This window comes from Sebastes umbrosus, chromosome 5 (assembly GCF_015220745.1).
Source record: "Sebastes umbrosus isolate fSebUmb1 chromosome 5, fSebUmb1.pri, whole genome shotgun sequence".
In the NCBI taxonomy this organism is placed as follows: Eukaryota; Metazoa; Chordata; class Actinopteri; order Perciformes; family Sebastidae; genus Sebastes; species Sebastes umbrosus.
This window is the reverse complement of record NC_051273.1, coordinates 11,973,879-11,999,220: the sequence shown is the minus strand read 5'-3', so window position 1 is coordinate 11,999,220 and position 25,342 is coordinate 11,973,879. Positions and strand designations below refer to the sequence as shown.

Below are 25,342 nucleotides of genomic sequence, written 5' to 3'. Positions count from 1 at the left end.
AATCACCGTGACGTCACCCAGTGGCTTGTAGACTGCTGCTTTCAGCTGTGTGACATCTTGATTTGAGAGGTGACGCGAGCAGGTGGAGCTAAGTAAAACCGAAGACCTTAAACTCATGCTTACAATGTTTACTGAGGTAATAACTCAAGTGAGAAGTAGGGTCATTTTCTCATAGACTTGAGAAAATCCAAGAATCCAAGTTTAAGGCACTTCCGCATTGGCTTCACTTCTCAAAGCCAGAGGTTGCCACCTGTGAGGCAATGGTACCGAATTGGACGCCAAGTCTGTTATAACATGGGGTGCGTTATTGGAGTTTTAAAATAGCTGCTTAGCACAGACTAAAAGGGAAGTTGTATTAAAATTGGCAACATTTCGTGTTTGTTTCTAGTCCATTTAACCCATGGTTAGGGCCGTTTCACCAGTGAGAGTAAAATTAGCAGAAAGCAGAAGTACTGTTGCCATGGTTACCTGCAGTTTAATTTACTTTGATTACAGTGTCCTGCTATATTTTTTTTGGACACCAACAGTATTAGTCATTAGTAATACACCAATATTCATCTAAACTAAAATGTTGCCCGTGAACATTAAGCAATTAACATGCAGTTCATAATATTAATGTTTTATCTGATATGTAATTCAGGCAACATCATGTTTCCCAAATCCAAATAACTGAGTATGATATATTTTTTTTATGTGAACAATTTACTGTACAGTAGGTTACCCCTCTGATGTGACCCACAGATTGGGACCATTATAACAATATTACATAAGAACAGTACAAAACACATAACAGCAGGGATGCTCATGCACAAGAATACAAATGACATGGAGACCACACTGACCCAAGTTGTCATAGAGATAACATACACTACAGCCTGTCTGTGTCTGTGTATGCCTCGTCAGACAATAATATTTGATCTTATATGTAACAATCTCACTTCCTCTCATGGTTACCTGGGCTTTCATTGGCTATCTATTGCTCTTGAGCTGAATCTGTAATCTCCACACATTGGAGGGACTTGTTCAGTACCCTGCAGATGTCTGGTCATAAATATGAAACATATTTGATGGTATCAGGGAAGCTCAGATGTGTGAGTCCCTCAATCTGGAAGTGATTGAATTTCTAAACCCCTCACGCTCAGCGGTCATGAAATCTTTTCAAACTATACATGTCCAGAGTGTATTAAAGCTAGGGTTGGTAGTCTGGAGAAACCAGCAAAAGTGCTGTATGCTGGATTTTAAAAATGATCCAAGATCCAAATGAACCCAGTTGCTAAATCTAGCAAAAAAAGTTGCCAAGTCGGCAAAACTGAAAACCCGTCCCTTCAGGCCTCCCTCCAAAGTCATTCCCCCAAAATTATCAAACAAAACAAAACAACAAAAATGTTTTTTTGAAGACGACTACCAATAGCTTTCACCAGGTGTTTTATATAAAATCATTATTCAAAATCTTTAAACAGTCTGATTCTGCAAAACAAATGAACTCAAAGTTGAGGACATTGAGGAAAAACACTAAGACAAACAACACGTTATTGTGTTGAGAAGACAAAAAAAGCTGTTTTCCATCATCGTTAAGTGATAGGACGGCAGATAGGTTGCAGCTGAGTTGGTGATGAATACCGCTCGGAGTGCGTATCTGACAGGTTTTTGTTGCGAACATCATACTCTCAGCATTTCCAGTGGGGTCATTACAGATGCAAATCCCAGTCGCAGCGGTGTTTTATGACACCTGTTCTTGTTTTCTAGGCCGGCCCCGGCAAGTGTCCCGTCGAGGACTTGCAAATCAAGACGGAAAACGAGAGATAGGCGGACAGGTAGGCCCCTTCAGCTGTCAGCGTTGTCCCTCGTCTCCCTTCACTCCCCACCTCCCCTTTCCTCCCGATCGCAGCGCTGCCATTTGTGCTCCCATCAGTCATTTTCATAGCCTCATCCCTCTCCCCTTCCCTCTCTCTCGGTGTTAGACGAGGACATTGCACCCCACCTCTGCCTGATACTTGAGCATCTGCTTCTTTCTGCCACCGGTTGTCTCCCGAGAGTTTGATGTTCATGGGGGTTCTGTGTGAACTGTGTCAAAGAGCTTCTTCATTCCTGTAGAGTGCAGATGTCTGGATTCATGCAAAAGAAAACCGGTCTCAATAACATGTTGAGGAAATATAGTGCCACAACTAGAGGTGAGTAGTGCAACCATGAAATGCTGAAGAATCCTGCAATACCTGCCAAGCACTGCATGTCTGAAAGACAGAAATGATATGTAAAAATGGTCCCAGACCATTGTTATGTCCCTGAATCACAAAGTAAGGTAGCAAAAACAAGGTCCAATATCCCATAGTTGAGATGACATAGCATTACCCTACTTATGGACACTGGTGGGAAAAAACTTTTTAAAGTAGAATTCAGAACAGTAAACTTATAAATTGCATCTGTTTATTGGACAATTCTGCACCTCCCGATACGTCCACTGCCAATATTGAGTGTCAATTCCAGAAGTAGTGTGTGCATTATGTAGCATGGCGGAAAGGAAAGGTGTGAAAAGTCCAACCCAACCCGTGTGAAAAATCCAACCCATCGAACGTGCAGACCGCACGTTCGATGGGTTGGATTTTTCGCGTCATGAAAGAAGCAACACCGTCAAAGACCAGCAGTTAACTTTTGCCTTTTTATTAACTTAATGTACTTTATCCTGGTGTTTTAGTTGCCTAACCCTTCTCATAACTGTATCATAGTTTATTTTCCATAAACATTTTTCCCAACCATCTACTAATATCATAGAACAGTGGGAATTTGAAAAATGCTGGCATTTGACACACGCATACAAAAACGCTTTGAACATAATCAGGGTTTTGCAAAATTGTCCACTATCAATGTTCTTGTCAACATAATCCCCAACATCCCCATATTGTTTATTGACATCTCATGCTCAAATGTCTATGTAATGGCCGGACACTACCCGAGGCTTTGTATATACCTGTACTGGCAGGTGTAACTAAAAGCATCCAACCAATAAGGTCATCATAACAAATGTTTTCAGCAATCAAATAATCCCTAAAGAACTAAAAATAACGTAGTAACCTGCAGTAACCTGCACCAAACTTGTGACCAAAAAGATGATTTGTGAGAATAATAAATTCTGAACTAATTTAAAAACTATTTTACGCCTAGCAAAGTGGAATCTTACTTAACTTACTCGGAAATTGAAGTGTTGTTGATGTTACAGAGCTGTCCGCCATTGTCTGTTACGAACGTTGTCGTTACTACCACATTGCATTGTGGGATATTTATGCAGCTGTAGTGTCCAGTGTTTGCAGACTATAATATTTCACCGGAAATAGAATTACTATTGGTTTCATACTAAGGGTTTGGACATACGACAAAATCTCACGTTAGTTAAAATTTCGGACACAACCAAATTGTCCCCAAATGTTCTTGTTGAGAATGATCTGTACTCTTTTTTATTACAGCTGTTTTATAATTGCTGATTTGCAATTTAGTTGAATTTATTTTTTCTATGATCAGTTTACTGCTGAGCTAGCCACAATAGTTTCACTAGCAGCTTGGAGCTAAAGTGCTGCTAATGCAACCTTCATATAACTGTTGAATTACTGTTGGGTGAATGAAATGTAATTTGGTCTTTTTACCTCTCTACTCTTGTAGACTCTCTATGTACGTTTGTTAGACGGATTACTGTGTTGTACTGACTATGGGTGTAATAAATGTTGCTTACACTAAATTTAACAGTGATCTTGCCACCTCATTGTCAAATATGCACACTTTTCTGAGAACTGCACACATCCAAAGTGATAAATGAATATCTCCAGGAGCCAAAATCCAAATCCAAGCCAAACAAATGTTCAGGCCTACAGCAGTGTTATCAGGGCAGGGTTAGTCGCAGCCCTGTTTCCTACTACTTTGCATTGTAAACTAATGATTTGCTTATAGTTTTGTCTTTTTTAAATTTCCATGAGGTTTGTGCAGTCACTGGCTTCAGAACACACAGTCTTCCAACCACAGAAAGCAACAAATTTGGATTTCTACAGCCAAAATGCTGAGGTAAAACTTATTTTCGGTGGAGGGAGTTTGAGGTTAATAAGTGAAGAGTTGACATTTCTGTAAACCCTGAGCCTGCCTGTGCTACAACTCAACATGCATGGGCTTGTACCTGCAGGGTAAGTCAAGTATGGGAAAAGAAGCCTGGGCAGCTAAGGATCAGTGTGTGTTGTTGAGGGCATATTCGATCAACATTTTGGCAACAGAAAACGCATGTTGTAAGTATGAGCTCCAAATTGGCTTTAAGCTTTGAATCTTTGGACAAACTGTTAGTCTGGCACTGAGGATTTTGAGACTGTTGAGCATTTTGAATGTTTTATTTCCCCTCCAGTCTGCCTTGTTCTTCGGTAATGACAGACTTTCTCTGATCTTGCCCAGGCAAAAAAAAGCATGTTGCTAAAATAAAACTGGGATGTGTTTTGCGGATGGCTCTCTCTTGTCTCTGAGTTTATGAGCAAGTGTTTCTGATGGGGCTCCTGTGATCTGTGCAGTTTTTATTGGAAGTTTCTCCCTCTGTGCTTCTCTGTACTTCTCAGTATGCCTCCAGCTCTCTTTGCCTTCCTTCCTCTCCTCCCTACGAAAACATGAAAAAAGTCCAGAGATGAGTGAGAATTCTTTCAGCTGGATGTGCTCAGCGCTCCATATGATGCAATCCAAAAAATGTGTGGCTGCATTAGGATACTAGCCTTTTCCTCTGATGCCTTGTCCCTTACTTCTGAGGGACTTTTTGATAACACATCTCTTAAAAGTACAGCTCAAAGCGGCGCAGTTAAAGCTGTCAGAAATTTGTAGCATTTTCGTACAACTTCGTTGGATGAACTAATTTTAAGCAATTACATTTTTCTTATCAAGAGGGACATCAAACTTTTTTTTTTTAATTTTTTTTTATTTTAGGATTACTGTTTTTTTTAGGAAGACTATCTCTTCAAAGCCAAGGAACTAGAGCATTAAACATTTAGATCGCTGCTTCTCTGGCTTTGAACAATATCTAGAATATGTTACCAATCTATTTCACAAGCAGGTCAGAGTTTGTGCACCTATACATACAGTTTCATTGTGTTTTACATATTCATCTAAAACAGGAATTGTATCAATGTGCCCAGAATATGCCAACGTGTGCTTTGCTATCATCTGTAGCACTCTATACTGGTTCAGGCATCTCATGCCAACACGGTCTTAAAGGAAGGCATATAAATACCACGACATTACCCGCGTGTCATGAGTACACATTTTAGCCTTTCCGTGTTTTATTTGTACGCCACGTAAACTCCCACAGTTGAGTTTAGGCAAGAAAAGCACTTAGTTAGGCTAAGGCTTAAAATTAGTAAGTAAACTAAGTAAAACACATCCAGACAGAACGTAACACAACTACAGAAAACACGTCACAAACGTCAATAAAAAACACGTGATAATTGTAACTTACAAAACAAAACACTCAAACACGGGTCTCCTACTTAAAAGTCCTGTATTTGTTGGACACATCCACCAATCCCCAACTGCCCACCATATGTGGACTTTCTCGCTTTTTATTCTATGTCACCAACTCTTACCGTAGCATTTATAGGCAGATGCATTTACATTGCAGTTAGTACAGGATACATGGCGTACAAATGACACGCGGAAATCAAGAAAGGCGTACTTATTACACGCCAAACGCCTTGAGCATTATCGTGGCATTTATACGCCTTTTCGTGCGAACGGGCTGCTCATGCACACCCCCTAATGTTCTACCGTTAATAGGCACATTTAGCAACCAAGCATTGTGGGCCATACTATTTTAAGAACATGTAATTTCATTGAAAGAAAAGCCAAGTCAATGTGTGTCTTATTGCTTATCTTTATCTTTCAGGGACATTTCAAGCCACCTTGTTCCACACAAATCCCCACTGAATGAGCAACAGAATTGGACAAAAATTGAATGGGATTCTGTTCACCAGAATCATTTTGAAAAATAACTGTATCTCTGTAAACTCTCCAAAGATTGTATCATTAAAAGATGTGTGTAGTCACAAACACACACACACACACATCAGCTCTAGTCACTTCTTCTTAGTTAGTTGGACAGCTGTCACATAGCAGAAAGAGCTGTGTGACATTCAGTCAGCAGTGTTCATTTGATAAGGCAGGCTGCTGGACTGTGGTTTTCTGCGGCAGTCTTGTTCCAGGTACCGGTGCTGACGACTAGCCGGAGAGGTCAGCCCGGTGCTGCTAGCTCCTGACTGTGTGTGTACCTGTCTGAACATGTAGCAGGGTGTTACCCAAGATAAATAAAGGTTAGAAAAGCATGCTAAAATATCAGCAATAACATTACTTCCGTGTTGACAAGTGGCGCGCAGCTGCACCCACAGCCAGCCCTCACTGCTGGTTTTGGCTTGGCTTTTAGGGAAAATGATGCAGTCTTTCATGCTCATTACCTAAGATAAGACAAAAATGTGCATTCCTTAAAAATGCCTGACTTGTGATTAGTGATACAATTCATCTATAAAGTAGGCCTGCTTAAAATACTTCAGCAGAATTATGGCATGTTGCCACAAATTTTAGATAAAAATGGCATACCTCTCTGCATACAGAAGCTGCTAGATCTGCCTGCTTACAATGCATTTTTATATACAGTATGTCACAGACATATTCTGTACAGTAGTTGTTATCCCATCCACACATCAGATTATGTGAATAGCTCTTGCAGTCTGTCTCTCAGTGCAGATGCTGGTTCTCAAATAAGCTCCGCTTTCCAGTATGTTCACTTGCTGTAGTTCCTTGTATTACATCCACTGCTCTGACTTTATTCTTATCTGATTCTCTGCTTCTGCTGCAACGACCCAGTTCACCCACAGGGATCATTAAAATTTCATCTAATTTAGGATTTCCGAACAAGCAAACGAATGACAAGGGGATACTGATAGTTTGGCTGTTAGCTGCCAACAGAAATGGGATTTTCAGTAAAGGTTAGTGAACCCAATCCACACAGGGCTTAAGTGATTCCCACAGAATATTATAATAATATAATTTTATTAAATCATCAAGGTAGACCGTAATGTGCCTATTGAAACACAGAAATTTTTTTTTTTATTAAAGCCTAATGTGTAATTATGGAGAGTAACCATTTACTCATGTGCTAATTATGTTAAATTTAGATTTCTTGCTACATTATACTTCTACCTCACTGTATTTCAAAGGAAATTATGGCACTTTTTTTTACCACTACATTAATTTTAAAGCTATAATTTATAACTTCACCCACCTCAACCAAGTACGACATCAAATGCTGCTTAATGTGTCCATAATAATAATAATAACCCAGTAATATATTGCATATAGTAATAAAGCACTGCAAAGAAAAATTCAATATAATGAGTACTTATATTTTTGAAAGTCAAGTAAATTAAACTTCTGTATGTTTGCTGAAATTAAATTTAGGATACAGGACTTTTAATTGTAATGTGTAATTATTTTTCATTGTGATATTAATTTGACTTTGGCTTAATTTGACACCTAAAAGGTCCGGTTCCTGAATCTAACCAATGCGATTGCATTGTTTCAATTTTCCAACTGGTCCGGTAAACAAGGCTGGTGTTAACACACCATTAAAGCTTGTTTATTTTGGCCACTTGGGAGCAGCAGAACAAGCTATAAACACAGCATTGACATATTATCAACTTCTAAAGTTGATGTGGACACTGAGCAACACTAGCATTTATTTGGAGTTGTGTTTCTGGCCTGATAGATGTCACTCCAATATTCACTCTTCTTTTATCTCTGCTTTGGTCTCCACCAACTATTGAGGAAAATAGGCTCTTTAGCTGCTTAATGTTCCACTATGTTCACCACTAACCTGTCGCTGACAACACTTTAAAAAAATGACGTGTGCTAAAAGCTCTGAATACTTCCTTCACCAAACATAAAGTGAAAGAAAATAACTTTTAATTGCTATTTGTATGATTTATTTCCATGTAACCATGTGTTCAGGAGGGAACCCACCTTCAGTGGACAGCACTGACTATCTGATACCTGGTACTCAATTAAGAGCCAATATGTGAGTTGTTATCAGCATCATCCTCTAGAATTTGAAATATGACAAAATGGAGATGGCCGTCCATATTTTTTAATAAACCCATAATGTCAGTTAATTCAAAAATGTCATTTAACTAAAACATTAACAGATTCTAACATTAAACATCAATTACTCTGATGTGATAAATAAATAGATACACGTTTGGGTTTTAAAATGACTCACTGACAGGATATGCACCTCTGTCCTTTACACAATATGTACGTCACCCTCTTTGACAAGATGCTCGTTTTTGCTTTGCAGGGCTCTTGTTGATGATGTTGTGTCATGGGGAGAGTCAATCGACCATCTTCTGGAGTGTAAAAGTAAGCTCACTTGTGGATTCAGTCCTCTCACTCTTTTGTCAAAAGGCCACTCCCTCAATTCTCCATCCTCTCTTTTCACCCTCGCAATTCTCTGCCGCTCGGCCCCGCATATCATCCTGAATTGCCCTCGGGCTTCTTTTTAGATGATCGGGGATATATATTCTTCCTTCAAGTTCATCAAATCCATTTGGAGATATATGTAAGGAGGATGACACTGGCGGAGATAAGAGGCCTAATCTGAGCTGCCAGGGTAGATAGGGTGATTCCAGCCAGCCCTTATTCATTTATAAAGCCGGCACTCGCTGATGGCTTTCACCTGACCATATTCCCGGCCTCTATTCGAAAATGACAAAACGGGCAGATGGGCTCTTTCTCTCTCTTTCTGCTGTCTCTCCCCTCTCATTACTTTACTGAAATGAATTCAGCTGATCTGTAATATTTCAGCCTGTTGTCTCCTGCGTGAAGATTAACTGTCCTCCAGAAGATAAATTTTGTCTTGCGTCCCAGTTGCATCCATTTCCCCCGTGAAGAAATGCAGTGACACGTACAGTGTGAGAAATCAGTAAACAATAGTAAAAAAAATAAATAAATAGCTGTGGATGTGGCAGTTGCAATTTGATGGCATTCATATGCCTTTACGTCTGATTTTAAAGGGTCGCCGCTGCTATGATTGAAAGCTCAGATATGGGGCGAGAGCGATTTGTATACGGGAACAAGTGGCCCCCGGACACATTTTGTTTCCTGTCAATTACTGTCAGAGCACCGGCTGTGATTTATGCAAAGCAATTTGTGTGAATAACTCCGGTGCTCCCAGTTAGCTCTTTGTTTGTGCTCCCGGAAGACGTGCTAAGTATTTTACACCTGCGTTAGAATCACAGCTCCATGAATACTCGTCCCCCTAACAAAGGTATGGGAGAAAATAACAAGAAATATATGGTAGGTGTGTGCAATTATATGATGCTGAGGCAGTGCACTTCGGGATGCAGGGTTTGGTTTTGAAGGTTTTGAAGTTAAAAGCGCCTCCAGACATCCACCACAATACCGTTTGCGGCACCGTCTTCTTTGTTCACTGACTTCTTTGAGCTAACAAGGACTATGTTGAGGATGAGAGAATGTGAGTGAAAGATAAGAGAATGGCTTAAGCTTTAGCTACAGCTCATTGCTCTCATGTTTTTCTTCTAAAATGCTAAGAATTCTTTTCTTTTTAAAAGCAGGTTATTTTGAATCTATTTTCACCTGATTTTAAAACTGTGCGTACAAATGTGCGATGCTTCCTGCTGCAGGAAGACCTTGATCAAGTTAGTTTACAGTAAACAGGGTCCCTCTTGCAAAAAGCACAAGGTCAGGAATCTTCTGGTAATACAAAGTGGAGACAAAAAGGGGAAACCACAAAGCTGCTGATTCTGAGAAAAAAAACTTTGTAGCATGGAAGTTCTTTAAAGTGCAATGTGTAAGATCTGGCCAGAATTTTAGTTTAAAACCTTAAACAAATGAATAAACGTTATCATCAGAATTGGAAGAGGTTGCAGTGTTGACGTTATGTCAAAGACGTCTGTGTATTGTGTTGCAGAGATCTACTGATATGAGCATGCTAAGCAGCTAGGCCCAGCCCATCCTGTCTTGTAATACCACTTGTGGAGAGGCGACAGTGAGTGACTGGGGCATCCAGTCTGCCCTCGTTTTGTTACATTATTTAAGTTATGAACGTAATTTAAACAAACCGACGTTGACTTTTGGTTTCACACGGGACACAAACAGCAGTCTCCTGGGTGAAAGTCCTGTGTTGACCCACCCATCTGACCCAACCAACTCCCTACGTGAACTTCCGCGGACTATCATTTGTTATACGTCAAAAACAAACGTAAATCTGGAAGAAAATATGTTTCCCTTGAAATGCTGACAATGCAGTCTTGTTGTATAGGAACGTTATTTTTAGGAGACCATGTTATGTCAGTGGACTTTGATGTATTTTTTGTTTTTGTCAAATGTAAAATGTCATATCAACAATATTAGTTAAATCCAATTGTCACTCAATATTTTCTATTTTTAATGAGACTTTCTACAGAACCTCCAAAGTCAAAACAACCCTGTGTCTTACAAAATTATGTTCTCATACAACTGAACTGCATTCTCAAATACGTTTCAAGGGAAACGTTTTTTCTCCTGGATTACGGCTGCAGTTTTAAACACTTTTAAACACATGGTTAACATAAATTGTTAAATTGACTTTTAAATTCACACAGGACAAAAAACAGCGGTCTTCTAGGTGAAAGTCCTGTATTTGTTTGACCCATCCACCAACCCTCCTTCCTATGCAGACTTCCATGGACTAGTATTACTTATAAACATATTTGTGATACATCAAAACAAACATAATCTGCGACCAAATATGTTTCCCTTGAAACATAATTGTCAATGCAGTTTTGTTGTTTGGGAATGTAATTTTTAGAAGATGGGGCTGTTTTTTTTATATCTTGTGTGCACAAGTGAATTGGCCTCATACAAGAACTACTCAGACAACAGATTAATTCTTAATCAGCATGTATGAGTGATTTGAGAGAAATCTGTGACATTCATCAATGTTCTCGTATCAGACCTGTTATACAGATAGTTTGTCTTTTTTTTCATAAGCGAAAAAAAAAACTCTTGTTTGATTTAGTAATCATAATTCCTTAATCTGAATGCATTTGGAGGTTAAATATGATACCGAAATTAACTAACATAAAATGTATAACTAAAACAGACTTAAAGGAGCAGTGTGGATCTGGCGGTTTCGAACAGTGAGGTTGCATATTGTAGCTGTAACTGAAGCCTTTACTGTGTGCCACGTGTGTAGGTGGTAAGTGAGTGGTGAAGCAAGAGAGAGAGTGCGACGGTGACAGCAGCAAGTAATGTTATCGACTCCGGCCCAAGCAGGAAAGATAAGTGTTTGTCCGTTCTGGGCTACTGTAGAAACATGGTGGTGCATTAGAATTGATCATTCTTGTTGACATATCTCAGCAGAACAACTTGTAGAAGTTGATAGTGGTTTGAAAATTCTCTGACAGCTGCTTCAGGCACTTAATGCAGGTCTCTGTCCTGTCCTCCGTTGCACTATAATATTCACCGGTCTGATATCTGCATGACTGTCACGTCCCCCTTAACCCACCTCTCACATTAGTCATTATTTAGTATCTAACTTCATGTCAAACCATTCCCTGACTGTCACAGTGCAGCACTGCTCGTATAATTGTTCTGGGTCATCTTTTATCACAACTGGCACAGCTGAACGTGTCTGCTGATATCAGTCCAGTGTTAAAAACCCCCTCACAGGTGTTTTCAGTTATTCTGGCTGATTAGACCTCTGCTCAGGTTGAAGGTAGGTGGAGCTATGATGATAATCTTTTCAGTCAAAAATCTTCATCTATCAATAAGAATGATAAAGGAGATACTGGAGACTCGGGGAGCTGTAAATCACTTAGTCTAAACACGTCCACACAGTCCTGAGCAGAGGTCGGATCGACCAGATTAACTGAAAACACCTGTGTGGGTGTTCAGAGGCTGTAAAGTCTTTTTACTCTTTGTTAACATTTTTTTGTGAGTGAAACTTGCCCACAAATGAAACAAGTGGCCTTATATGGCAATTTTAGGGGCGTCAGTTATGCAAATGACTAAAATCTGATCAGGTTTGATCATCAAATCTCACAAACACCTCCTCATGAACAGCTGCCTTTCATCAGGCGGAGACAAGCAATTTACGGCAAGTTCACGCAGTTAAGTTGAATCTAACTTGGAACACTCATACGAAGAAAACTTTGAATTTTGGGATAGCAATACAAAAATGTTCTTACATGAGGACCAATGTCTTGACATCACAAGATTGAGCACACGAGATTAAAAAGAATATTGTCCTTCAGGACTTCAGGGGCTCTGTAGCTTTCTCTTTTTACTCAAAATGGAAGTCATGAGCACAGTTATGAACAATAGCCATAATAGTACAGAGCTTGGGTAAATAATAGGCTGGTAAATGTCCTATATTACATAGGATATTGTGATATGCGACAGCGTGCGGCTGGTATTGCTTTCACCTTGTGAGTCTTGTCAGCCTGATCTCATTCCCAGGGTGTCAAATACCGAGGCTTTTTCACGGCCGCCCCTATCCCATCGCATTAATCCATATGTATAGTGGATTTGGTTACACTACTATAATGCTCTGTAAACCAGTTCCAGCCTATGTCTTCCACTGTAGTATTTGTAATTACTGCATATATTTTGTTGCAGGCTAGACACCCTATAATTAAGGTAAAAAAAAAAGAAAAAGAAAAAGAAAAGAAAAAAGGGATGATTGTGGAAGACGAGCCAAGTCCCTTGTAATTCAACTTCACTTGAATGTTTGAAATGAAACTGTTGTGGTTTCAAAGTGTTTTTGCTCCCTCTGTGCAGCAGGCCAGCTGATGTTTGAGGACTTCTTGAGAACAGAATACAGCGAGGAGAACCTTTTATTTTGGTTGGCCTGTGAGGACTACAAGAAAATTACCGGTGAGACTAAAATGACGGTTGCTGCCAAAAGGATCTACACAGAGTTTGTCGAAGTTGATGCGCCTAGACAGGTACGGTTTTGTAAAGTGAGGCATGAATGAAGTCAAACCTGTGTAACTTCAACTCTGCCTCAATTGCCAGCTTGCTTGTTGTCACTGTTATGCCTCTACAGTCACTTTTACTATGAAATACAATGATAGGCCTTTCTTCCAGCAGACATTTTGACTTGTCACTGTAGGAGAAACACAGGTGTTATGAATAACACCAACGATTAGGGCTTACTATAGGTCAGACTGTTCTCAGAAACACTGGACTTTCGCAATGTTGATTTATTTGTCACGTAACTTCCGTTCTTAAGTTACGTCACTTCCAGTGTTATATTAACCCAAACCACGATCTTTTCCTAAACCTAACTAAGTCATTTTTGTCAAGTAATGTCCGTACTTAAGTTATGCCACTTCCAGTGTTATTTGAACGCAAACCACGATCTTTTCCTAAACCTAACCAAGTAGTTTTGTTGCCTAAACCTAACCAAGTTAATATTTTCCTAAACCTTTTGTTGCCTAAACCTAACCAAGTCGATATTTTCCTATACCTGTTGTTGCCTAAACCTAACCAAGTTGTTTCCTGTGAAGACGGAAGTTTATTTCGAAAAGACTGGAGCAGAAATTGACACATGCGTCACAAGTTGTTGGACGTTCATGGGAAAATGCACAAAAAATGCGCAATAACTTTTCGTAAGTTATCATACAACCGATGTATGAGGAAACATTGTATTGGTACTCAATATCTTTAAGGTATGTAAGGTAAGTAGTATCAAAACTTGGTACCATTATATTCAAGTGTTCCAAGTGAGAGTGATGGTTAGGCAGCCTGCACGATACCAGGAACCTGAAATCAAAGCAGCTAAATGGAATTCAGCCATGATTAGTTTAATTATTTAAAACAGTGTTTTTTTCCTACTGTGGCAAGTCTAAATGTCTTCCAGGAAAAACGCCTATCATAAGCCACCTTTACTTTCTTTGTTGCTTAGTTCTACATGTTTTTTCTTCGTCTTACTATTTGAACATGCACTTAACTTTCTCAACAAGAATAATAATGTAAAAAATATCTCCAAATAGAAAGAACTCATGAGTGAAATAAAAGTTGCTGTTTTCTGAACACAGATAAACATTGACTGTGTGACGAGAAAAGGAATCAGTGAAAATCTCTCTCAGCCGGAGCCAAATTGCTTCGACAGTGCGCAGAGACTGATATACGGCCTGATGGAAAACGACTGTTATCCGCGATTTCTGAAATCAGAAATGTACCAAGCCGTCCTGGAACAGGCTGAACAGCAATGAAAGCAGCGTGAGGGGAAAAAAGCCCGTCCGACGCCTCTCCGAGTGATTGATTCTGCACTTCAGCCGACTCTCCTTAGAATCTCAGTTTAAACAAAAAAGGGCTTGTCTGTCAGAGGAAGCAGAAGTGAAAGGAGATACAGAGCTGTCGGTATAAGGATTGACAGGATCTAAAAGCCAAACATGATCTAAATAATGCATTAAGCAGTTTTTTGAAGTCATTTTTTGTTTGAATTGTTTTATATTGCACAAAAAAAGGCCTGTAAATCAAGAAAAGGCTGACATTGAGTTCTGGAAGGTTGAATTTTGTTTGGAAAGGCAAGTATCAAGAGTAAAATGTTTATAATTTGTTTGCCCAAATTAATAATTTGTACCATTAAATGCATTCTAATCAAGAAGGGCTTATGTAATTTATGAAGAATTCAATTTCAAAGCCACACAATATCCCGTGAACAAAAACTCAACTGTCCAATATGAACCTCAATCCCAATGACATCATCAGTTAAAATTCATTATATTTAATTATTATAATTCATCTCATATGAAACATTAACAAACAACATTATATGTGCTTGTATGTAATCCAAACCTGTTATTATATTGTTGGATATATGAATAATCAGTACTGTTTTTAATCTGTGATCTATCACTTTTGTAATTTTGTTTTTGTTTAATCCACATCCCATAATGGCAACTTCAAAACATTTCATACTCCCTGCTCTTCAATAAGTTATTTCTGACAGTAAATATTGTGTTTGAACTAAAACTTTGCTGTGTTGTTTTTGTTGGACAAGTCCTGCAGCTGTTGTAGCTGATTAGTATGAATGAGGACACAGAATACAAGGTACACACATCCAAGAAACATCTACAGGTCCTGGATCAAAGAGCAAACTGAAGGTGAAATAAACAGACAAAAGATCTGCACAGTGCACCGATGGCTTCCAGCTATTTTTATTTAAAAGAACAACATTTTGATCGAGCAGAGATCTCCGTCAGGCATTGTTAAATTACCATCATAAAGGAGAACAAGCAAGACAACAAACACACTCATCACTCAGGTGGTTGTGATACGCATGATTGAGGACCAATCAAACCGGACCAATCAGAGCAGAGCTGGACAACACTGTCTGATACCTCCACATAAGGGACAAGGCAAGCCTTCAAGGGCAAAAACACCAAGATGAGTATACAGGCACAAATCAAAAAATTCAGTCAAATGTATAACATGAATCACATAAATCATCCAGATGAAATAATTATAATAGAAACTACTATATAGAAAAATAAAAGAGATTAATATATTACTTCCCCAAAAGGATTAAAGCAATAAAAGCAAGTACATCCTAGCAATTGGCCAGCATTTGTAACAGGAAAACCTGGTTTTGTCTGAATATGATGATTAACAAATGGTTGTATCTACGAGTATGTGTGTTTGCAAATGTTGTGCACACATGATTGTGTGTGTGTGGGTGTGTGTACTTGTATATCTATCTTAGTGAGGACCAATATGAGTTTTAGGCCTTCAGAGTGAGGACATTATTGGAAAGTGAGGGCATACTAGCAGGTCCTCACTTCTTCAAAGGACTGATTGAGGGTTCAGAATTGGTTTAAGTTTCAGCTTAGAATTAAGTTTAGGTTAGGGTAAGGGTTGGGGTTAGGCATTTAGTTGCAATGGTTCAAATGTTGGGTTGAGATTGAGAATGTAAGAGCCACAAAAGAAAAAAAAAAAAAAATATATATATATATATATATATATATATATGCTAAAGCAGTGGTAACGAAGTGATAATACTTTGTTGTTTGTTTGTAACAAAGTGATAATACTTAAGTATTTTTTGGGAGTACTCATACTTTACTTGAGATTTTATATTTCTGTCAACTTTCACTTTAACTCCACTACATTTCCTAAATAAAATGTATACTTTTACTCTGATATTTCCCCTAACCATCTTTGTTACTACTGCAAGCAAACAGGTTTGGCGAATCAGTGGTCCTAGCTTGCAAGTTGGATCATTCACGTGATGAGTAAGTGCAAACAAAGTGCTCGTACTTAAGTTTTGATTTCCGCTCAAGTCCAGGCAGGCTGCATGTCAGATCATGCTACAGGAAAAACTGGATTTTGTTCTTTAAATCATTTAAGTTTTGAAGACCTTATTTTTCTTCATCAGAAAATTACTTTTATACTTTATACTGGGGCCTCTTTTATACTTTTTAAGTACAGTAAATATCAGATACTTTAAGACTTTCCCCAAGTAATATTCTAATAGGTGACTTCTACTAAAGTAATTTTCTGGTTAGATATCTGTACTTTTACTTGAGTGCACTTCCAGGTACTTCATCCACCATTGTGCTAAGGTGCTCCTTAATGTTATTGATTTAGCTGTTAAACCCTCCTCTAACCACTGCACCACAGCCTGCCATGAAAAGTAATAACATTTTAAGTTATTAACACAAAAAGAGAAGTTAAGTCTCCAGGGGGTGTTTTCATAAAACAGTCTAAAAAATAAAATATGTTACTCAGCCTAAAAAAGTCCCAGCAAGGATTCCCAGTTTATGAGTGAATTATAGGTCCATGGACAAGTATAATATTATGTTTCTTAAGATTTTTCTGTAGAGTGACTCATCGGCATGATTTCTCATCTGTAAACGACAGTGAATCGCTGTTAAAGTAGACAGTCCATTAGTGACCCCAAAAACATTGGAGGGTCCAATTTTGTTGGCTCACAATGAGGAATCATCCAGTGGGAATGAAGTCAACTATCAAGCAGCATCTATGACACAGTGTTGAGATCAAGATCAACCGCAAACATCATATCTACGTCTACACTAATCTCGATAACTAACTTCCTGTTGTTCAGCATTTGAAAAACAATCCTTCAGTTTGTATCCTAAAGCCATTTTAGTTTGATGCCTACATGCTTTATATTTCAAGTAATAGTAATGCATTTTGGGGCAATACGTTTATTTGCTTTCTTGAGATGCCACTCTCACATCTTTCTGTTAAATATGAATATGAGCCTTTGCTACACTACAGCCAACGAGGAAAATTGTGAGTCACCACAAAGTCACAAATTATGCAGATTTAGGATGGTTCGATTTTGGATTCCATTTATGATGGAAACTACCACAAAGAAAATAAAATGCAGCTACAACAAAATACAGTACTGGGAAATTACTTATAACTGGGTGAAGCCGGTGGAAGGTGAATTTTTTGTGAAATTTGTTGTGGGGGAATACATCATGAAGCGACAGATATACATGTGAGTCTTAATCAGAGGGCAAAGCAGATGTTACGAGTTAAGGGGCAGAATAGAAATGTTTAATTTTTTATTTTATATTTTTTTTAAGTTAGACATTATATAAAAATGCTAGACTATACCGCTCAGCATTGGTAACCTGTCCCACATACTCTTTGTCCTAAATTTGGTTTGTTGGGATCTGGTCACCTTAATCCAATCAGCCATTTAAGAACCAGGGTGAAAGTAGTCAAATTTTGGGAACATATTATTGTGACTGAGGCAAAGCCAAAATATGTGCTTTGATACCCACAGACATTACCCACTGTAACATTAACATAAAACCTCCCTGAAAGCTGGGTGATATGGGAATTAAGACTTTTTACGTTTTCAGTGCCAGTGCATTTGATGGAAAACACATATTCATAAATGCTCCTTCAGGGGAGATATAACAATGTTAACTTCTTTCTGCCAATAAAAAATTAACTCTCTGTATAGCCAGAATTTTTTTTTCTCGCTCTCTCTCTCTCCATATTTCACTGTGCACCTTGAACAATTATGATGTTAATAGCAAAGAGTGTTATTACATTTCTTTGCCACATGTTTTTTCTGTGTGCATGCTCCTCATGTTATGCTGTTGACCTTGTGTGTGGGTTTGAGTGTGCTAGAAACCTTTCCTGGACCTTACACAGACAGTTTGTGTGTGCGTCTGCAGAGTGTACTATACTCTGTGCAAGCGATTGTGCCGAGAACTAACTTCTGCCAGTCTGATTGGAGGTCCGGCATTATCTGATTGTATTTCTGGCCCTGCTGGAACTCAGCAGGGGCTTAATACTCAGGATAGGATAGGATAGGATAGGATAGGATGGGATGGGATAGGATAGGAAGGGTTCGGTGGGGAAGGTCAAAAAGGGGGAAGCGCAGAAGGACGGAAAATAAGGAATCTGTCATTAGAAAAAGCAGTGAAGAGGCTTGATGGAAAGAACTGGGGGAGGGAAGGAACAAATAAAAGCGAGGGAGGTAAGAGTATTGGAAGTAGGGAGAAAAAAAGGAAAGGATGGAGTCAGTAATGAGATAAAGAAGGATTCGTAGAGAGGGGACAATGAGAAATATGAGGGGAGAGGGTATTAGGAGAGGCAGAAAGGAAGGAGTAAAGCAGGAATTTAAGTCAAACATTTGGGGACAGGTTTGAAAGGACAGGGGGAAGAAGGAAGGCAGGGAGTGATTGAAGAAAGAAGCACAGCAGGGTGAGAAGAAGGATGGAAAGATGGACGGATGGATGGATGGATGGATGGATGGATGGGGAGAGAGAGGGGAGTACTCGGAGGCAGCGAAGCCCCAGCAGGTAAACGTAATGTGAGCAGCAGAGGCTGAGATAATGCCCCCGGGGACTTCGGGCTCGTGGGAGACGCGAGTGGCAGAGTTCGCAATGGGTGGGAGATAAGGCAACCGAGTCTGCTGACTGCCACAAACTGTTTTTTCTTCCGGAGAGGAGAAAACTTTACACTGTCTCAACGCAGAAACTCCCAGAGATTAACTCCTCCTGTGGCCAACTTCAAGTGCTTTAATACCGGGCCTTCAAAGGTATGGGAGGAGTGATGAAAGAGTGAGAGTTGTTTTTTTTCCCCCTCTACTATCTTATAATCTTAGGTTTTTCTCTTCCAGCTTCCTCCCAGCCAGTGTGCTGCCAGTGTGTTTGTGTGAGAAACAAAGTGAAAGACCCTGCAGCCTTAGGGTACCATTCTGTAATCAATATTTCACATTGTTTTCATCAAGTCAAAGCACAACACTGGAAAGTTAGATGCACACTGATTATCACATAGACAACTTATTTTTCTCACAACAGGGTCAGTTTCCCTCTCGGGATTAAAGGTACCCAGTGTAGTGTTTTTTACCACTACTAGTGCTATGGAGCTATGGGTCCCCCGTAGCAACTCATAATGTAAGAACTGCACATAACGTAATAACTATGCTCATAATGTAATAATCAGCACATGAGCGCATAACATAATAACAGTTTTGTTCATAATGTAATACGTTATTACATTATGAGAACATTATTGCATTATAAACGTAACAAAACAAAAGTTGAATAATGTAATAAATTCAGCGCATAATGTAATCATTTAAAAAAAGAGTTCTCTCCTTGTCTTGTTAAAGCACAGGAACCCTCTAGTTTTACATGACACAAGTGTAAGTAGTTCATTTAAAGCAACTGGACTTTGTCTGTTTGGTCAAAAGGACATTTTCACCAATCAGTTCCATATTGATGTAGCCTCTTGGATGTAAGACTACTACATATCTAGTGACCTGGACAAATGAGAATCTTTACAGAGATGATGCTGAATTTGATATACTGGTGATTCTTAGCATGTGAAATAATTCAGTGGTCAGTAATTCAGCTTTGCATCACACTGAAACTGCTCTACTCACTCACTCTTTGCAGTGCATATAATCTTTATAAATCAGTGTGTACACATGACCACTAGATGGAGACAAATAACTGGTCTTATCAAATGTACAGTAATAGCCTCATTTGAAAAAACAGCTTAACTGTACAGGAGGTTTAACTACAGGTGTAAGTGTCAATGTGTCAAATGAAACTAGCATAGGGAACTGTATTTTACAGGTTTGACATTGTTTGTATCTTTGATATATTTGACATATGTGAACCTACACCTTATATGACTTATATGAACAATGTACAGTAGGCTACTGTAATTACTGTAATTATAGCTTATTAAGTCAGCCAATTATATATGATGTCACTCAAAAGTAAAAATGGGCCAAGATTGAGTTGAGCTCTGGATATAGGATTTCCATATTTGCTCAGGCTTTTTATCCATATTCATTCTGCTGTATGAATTGTTGACAAATTATGAGAAATGGCATCCTTTATTACACTACAGTATAAAAAAATAGGAAAATGTGGTCAGTGCAGTGTGTTGAAGATTCCTGCTGACACTCAAACAGAGCGGGAATTGAAGTGTGACGCTTGAAGCAGAGACTTCTGTCTGGGGACAGTGGAAGGCATAATAGGAACCTGTCAGTCTGACTTCCCCCTGAATCTGCCCGGCCTCATATCCCTCGGCTACCGAAAGCTGTTTCACTTCCACACAGTCTTCTGGTGAAACGCTTGCGACACTGATACCTCGCCCTGTCAGGCAGTGTGGACAGCGCTGGTTCTCGACAATAGATGTCCGAGAGAATCACTTCGGAGAAAAGAAGCACAGATTGCATCTTGGAAGAAGGTGCTATACTTTCAAAAGGCAACAACTTCTACACACAGCAGCTGATAAATTTGCTGATCACTCTTGTTTCACTTGCTTGCGATGCAATTTTTGTTTGGTTTTTGCTTTGGCTGCTTTGTATTGTCTTGAACAACCACATAAAAATGGAAACTCCAAAATATAAATGTCTTAGTGTGAAATTAGGAGAGGAAAACATGCACATTCTCAAATTGTTTGTGGTGATGGGAGTAGATACCCTCCAATATGTACTTTTTAAAAAAAATGACTTGCTCCCGCACACACTTTTCTCTGCTTTATTAGTCAACGTTTCGGTCAACAAGGACCTTCATCAGGACATTAAGAAGATAAAATGGTGGTGTGTGTTCTTTTAAACACCAACAAATCAATGTGATTGGATGATTAGAAGTGTCTGCCATCCCTATTGGTTGAGGAAGTGACATCATCACATATCCATTGCACCATGAAAAAAACAGGAAGAGAAGAACAATACATGTCAAACAAAGAACATCAAATATACATCACTATTGATCATTAGTGTAGAATTAGGCCACCACAATAGCTTCAAGATTCTGAAACTCTACTGGAGCAATCGCAAGAAATCCACCATTTGGTGCTAAACTGGATTAATAGTAGGGGACTGGGATAGCATGTTATTTTTTTCTGCACATAAAACCATTCTCTGTAGCTCAATTGTCAAGCAGAGTGTATTTATGAGCATTTACCTGACACTTCAAGGGGTTCAATAGACCTAAACCATGTGACAACAAAACACTTCATATTGTAACACAGCCATCCTTCATCAGACTTCTCATCCGTGAGAAACAAAAACCTAGATAAGGACTTCCTTTGGCATATGATTCATCGGACTGAATGACATTTTCCTACCAGACACTTGTTTTCTGCACGACAGGATATCACTCACAAAATGATTTTTTTAGGTCTAAGAAGAAGAACTAGGGAACTTTACTACAATAACATATAAGTCCTTTCTGTTCATTTTAGCAGAAATATAATGCTTTGATGTAGAAAAGAGTAGTGGGAGTCCTCGCTTCCTCCCCTTCAGCTCAGCTGGTCACTCTCTTGCACTTGTCACTCATACTGATGATTTAGCCCAGCGTGATCGAAAAGCTCGTTTCAGGCACCAGAGGGATTCAGGCATGAACACACAGGGTCACACCGACGCAGACTAATTACTGTAGCTAGTATTCCTCGTGAAACCTCAGCAAGATCAACAGAATTTGCTCTGTGTGCTCTCCCCCCACCTCCCACTGCAACTGTAGCACTTCCATGCGTGACCCTGAGCATGATGGGATGTCAAGTGCTTAATTATTCCGGGGACCAAATTTGTTTTGGGTTTATCGGCATTCATCGTGGTTTGCAGAAACAATTTCCATAAGTAAACACAGACGCTGGAACTAGAGTTAAGTGTCCTTCAGAGAGAATACTACTTATACAGTATTTCATGTGGCTTTTTAAAAGGCCTCTCCCTGATAATAAGCTTGTGTGTATGATGACTCAGATAGCAGAAAGTCTTGTCTCGATTTACCTGACTCACACACACAATCATCGGTGCCAATTTTAGTTTAGTCTAAACGTGGTTCGATAAAAGTTAATAGGCTGCCCTTCCCAGACCAACAAGTACAGAACACACACATATATAATACAGTGTGCAGTACATGGAAAGCTATACTTATTAATTAAGCTTGCCAAGATGTGATCACAGTGATTATTTTTTTTTATTGGATAACCATATTGTGTTTCTACGGTGGAGCTAAGCAGTACACTAGTCACAAATCAAACAAAAGCGAAAGTGCTACACTTCTCCATGGTCTTCACTTGCATTGCAGTAGATTATTGCTGCTGTAAGCATTCATATCTCACGAAGCATACTTCCTGTCGATCAGCCAGGCCTAGTCTGATGAAATAGCTCATGACTTTTTCCATTATTTTGTAATGTTAATGTCACAACAGAGCATCAGAAAACGTCCAGAACTTGGTGTTATACATGTAGCCTGATGAAACTGGGGTATTACGGACAATCAGGGGGAATTCTGGTGTTGTGAACACTCACTGCAAAATCATACGAAACAGATATTGCCAGAAGACAAACAGCTGAATTTTGAGTATGTAATAGTTGGTTGGATAGTTTGCTGTCAGTGTTTGTTCTCATAGTGAAATGAGAATGAAAAGACTGGTCCTCCTGTTAAAGGACAGGTCACTGGCAGGTCATTTCATTCTTGACATTGGAAAAAGCAGTTGAGCAAACTAAGGTCCACTTAATCGCTTGTTCTCGACCTTTCAACCATATCACACTTCATCAGCAGTTGAAGTCAACACGGACAAAGAGTTGTAAACAAATAATAGTTTGACCATCTACAGTTTTAAGACAACGGTTCAAACTTTACAACCCAGCCTCAGAGGAAAGCGTATAAATAGCAAGACATTACACGGACATTCTGCGTGTCATGTGTCATTTGTATTTGTATTTGTAATAATAACTAATATCTGTGCATGAACTGGAGCACGTCTGAGGACTATCTTTATTTTTTTTTAACCACAGCGTCAGTGGAATGTTCAATCTAATTTCAACCACTCAGATGACTCATTTGGTTTTGTCTTCTTCATGAACGTCACCAGAGAACAGAGTCTGGTATTCATACTGTATCTACATCTTTTATGAATGGTATCAGACCGGAACAAAGCTGGCAAATGTGGTCAGTGCACTTCTAATATATCATCTGAAAAAAATAGAAATGGGACAGAAAATTAAACTTTTGAATAATAGAAACTTTTTGATGCAAAAGAGTAATGGACTACCTTGCAATTCGTAGAAAAATGGATCAGAGTTTCCCTCTAATTCATATGATACAGAAGGAAAAGTTAATGGGGGCTAAACTTGGGCCATTTATTTTTTTCTACACATAATTAAAGGTACATTAAAGCAAGAAACATAAATCCACAGGTATTTTAGATCATTACTAAACCAGGTCTAAACAAATACAATATAGTTTAGTTTTGTTAAGATTGCATGATGTTATTGTCAGCCACCATTGGACTGGTAGGTAAGTATTCTGTAATGTTAACATTTATAAACTACTGGATGTCACCAGAGTTGTGCAAAAAGGAATAAATTGTAGATACAAATGACATTTAGTAGAACATGTTCAAATAAAATGCCAACAAATGGCTAATAATTGACACATATGACTTTGTTTTTACTGAGAATATCACATAAACTGTTTACTCTATGTAGGCTTGTTCTGCAATTGAACCATGACCATTCAAATGCAGTCATCCACAACGTTACGCCAAGTTCACCTGAGTGTCACCTGATAAAATATAAAGGTAGCATTGATAAGAAGCACACTGTGCTGTTAACTGATACTTGTTGTGCTCTCAGCAGTTTGCTATCAGTGGTAGTCATCAACTTGTTTCCACTTCTGTGTCAGTCATACAAAAGGAAATCAACCCATGCGATGTGATGATTCATCTTTGATTCAGTGTCTGTTTAGTTAAGCCACCACGTATCTGCCACTTGCAGCATATCTGCTGTGTTGCAACCAGAGGCGCAACTATGATCAATAGGCCACCGTTTTCTGTGCCAGCTTGGTTGAGTTCCTTCAGCACTGGGTGGTGGATGCTGTAGATTGTCATAACTCTAATTCCTTTCTGAAGACAATAGAGTAGAAGCGCTGCTGGGTCTTTATGGTAATCACATACAGGTGCTCTTTGGATCCTTCAGGTGTATTGGGCTCATTCAGCCTTGTGAAGGGATCATTGCATGGGTGGAATATGGTCTCAAAAAAGTACAAAATGCAAGTCTTCCTCAAAAATAGTCCAAGGCACCCTGTAGTGTTTGAACAAAATTAAAATGTATATTACATGGCAATAATTGTTTAAAATGACCAAGGCGTTGCAACCAACATAGGTCTTCATCAGGGTCACTGTGAGCATTCAGCAGGAGCTTGCACACCTATATTGTGTTACACTGATCAGTAGAGTGGGAGGGTGGTTCTCCATCAATGTGCAAGCCTATTGGTGGAAAAACAAGGAAATAGAGAGGAGAAAAAAAGAAAAAAAGGGGAGGGGAAAAAAAGGGAAAGAAGGGGAGGGAGGTGGAATTAAAAGGAAATGAAGGAAAGAGGAGATGAGAGGTAAACATAAATGACTAAAACAAAGACAAATATGATAAAATGTGACTACTAAGTCAAGGTGGACCCAATACTTTCTTATGTAGGTCTACACATGATGAGTTCTTCAATATATAACTATAGTCTCATCCACATTTGTCTGCCTACAAACACACATTGACTACAAAATTACCTTACCCTTCAATAGTTCAATATATTAAAACATAATTTTATATTATTCCTGAAGTGATATTTCACAAATATTTCTGCTCATGGCTACAAACACATATTATCTACAAATCACCTTTACTTTCAATAGTCCAATATATTGAAATGCAATTTTTATATTATTCCTGAAGTGATAATTCACAGAAAAGGAGAAAAGTCTATCTCATGATTGAGGCCGGGGTATTTTGCTGATTTTAGTTGTACAATCCAAAAGGTCTCTC

The 25,342-nt window shown here is 38.9% G+C and overlaps 1 protein-coding gene across 4 annotated transcripts; it reads left to right on the top strand.

Moving 5' to 3' along the window:
- Window positions 1–3,982: 3,982 nt before the first annotated feature.
- On the top strand, window positions 3,983–15,036 carry LOC119487831 (regulator of G-protein signaling 8-like). 4 transcript variants are annotated; one of them, XM_037768867.1, is made up of 5 exons: window positions 4,177–4,262; window positions 8,011–8,077; window positions 8,357–8,418; window positions 12,841–13,007; window positions 14,103–15,036. In XM_037768867.1, coding segments are annotated over exons 2-5 (408 nt in total). In that variant the 5' UTR covers window positions 4,177–4,262; window positions 8,011–8,075; the 3' UTR covers window positions 14,280–15,036. The 4 variants fall into 4 exon arrangements, with proteins under 4 accessions (XP_037624793.1, XP_037624794.1, XP_037624795.1 ...); XM_037768865.1 differs by lacking the exons at window positions 4,177–4,262; window positions 8,011–8,077 and adding an exon at window positions 3,983–4,047; XM_037768866.1 differs by lacking the exon at window positions 8,011–8,077 and having other exon boundaries at window positions 4,163–4,262.
- The last annotated feature ends 10,306 nt before the right edge of the window (window positions 15,037–25,342 follow it).